Source organism: Octopus bimaculoides, chromosome 5 (genome assembly GCF_001194135.2).
Source record: "Octopus bimaculoides isolate UCB-OBI-ISO-001 chromosome 5, ASM119413v2, whole genome shotgun sequence".
Classification (NCBI taxonomy): domain Eukaryota; kingdom Metazoa; phylum Mollusca; class Cephalopoda; order Octopoda; family Octopodidae; genus Octopus; species Octopus bimaculoides.
In genome coordinates this window covers 532,863-533,567 of record NC_068985.1, presented here as the reverse complement: position 1 = coordinate 533,567, position 705 = coordinate 532,863, and the positions used below count along the sequence as shown (strand labels likewise).

Here is a 705-nt window from a genome sequence, read left to right as displayed (position 1 = left end):
CCACCGTCATCATCATCATCATCATCGTCATCGTCATCGTCATCACTACGTGCGTGCATCATCATCGTTAACATTATCATTGGTGCTCTCCGCCACCGCCGCCACCGCCACCGCTATTACTCCTCTCACCACCACTACTTCAACTAGCAGCAGCAACACCATCACCACCACCAAACACACTACCGCTACCACCCTTAACAACAACAACAACAACAGCACCCCCCCCCCTCATCATCATTGACGACGTATTTACCTCCATGAACTTTACTACGACCACTACAGTTACTCGCAATATATCACTACTACTACTGCCGCTACCCCTACTATCATCATCATCATCATCACCACCACCACCGCCATCACAATCATTACAACTACTACTACTGCCACTATTATCAGAAGCATCATCATCATCGTCAACAGCAACGCAAGCCGCACCTCCTCCTGCTCCTGCTCCTGCTCCTCCGTCGCCACTGTCGCCGTCGATGTGCAGCTGACTCTGTAGAAGGATGATGAGCAATTAAAAGGCGCGTTCTGATTGGCTAATCAGCTGACATATATGCATGTCAATTACTCGGCAGTAGGCTATTATCAAGCGACATCACATGTTGACGGCAGCTTGTTTTATTGTTGGTGCTGAATTTGCCAATGTTCTTTCATGCTTGCAGGGAGTCTCCCTTCCATGGATTTACTTTTCCTGGTGCT

General features: G+C 48.5%; 1 protein-coding gene across 1 annotated transcript in view; it reads left to right on the top strand.

Moving 5' to 3' along the window:
• The first annotated feature begins 483 nt into the window (after positions 1–483).
• The window catches only part of LOC106868193 (uncharacterized), a 363,847-nt gene continuing 363,625 nt past the window's right edge, over positions 484–705 (top strand). Inside the window, exon 1 of the mRNA XM_052968116.1 lies at positions 484–705. This exon is cut by the window's right edge and continues 74 nt beyond it. Within this exon, the coding sequence (XP_052824076.1) occupies positions 659–705 (47 nt within the window). The 5' untranslated portion in view covers positions 484–658.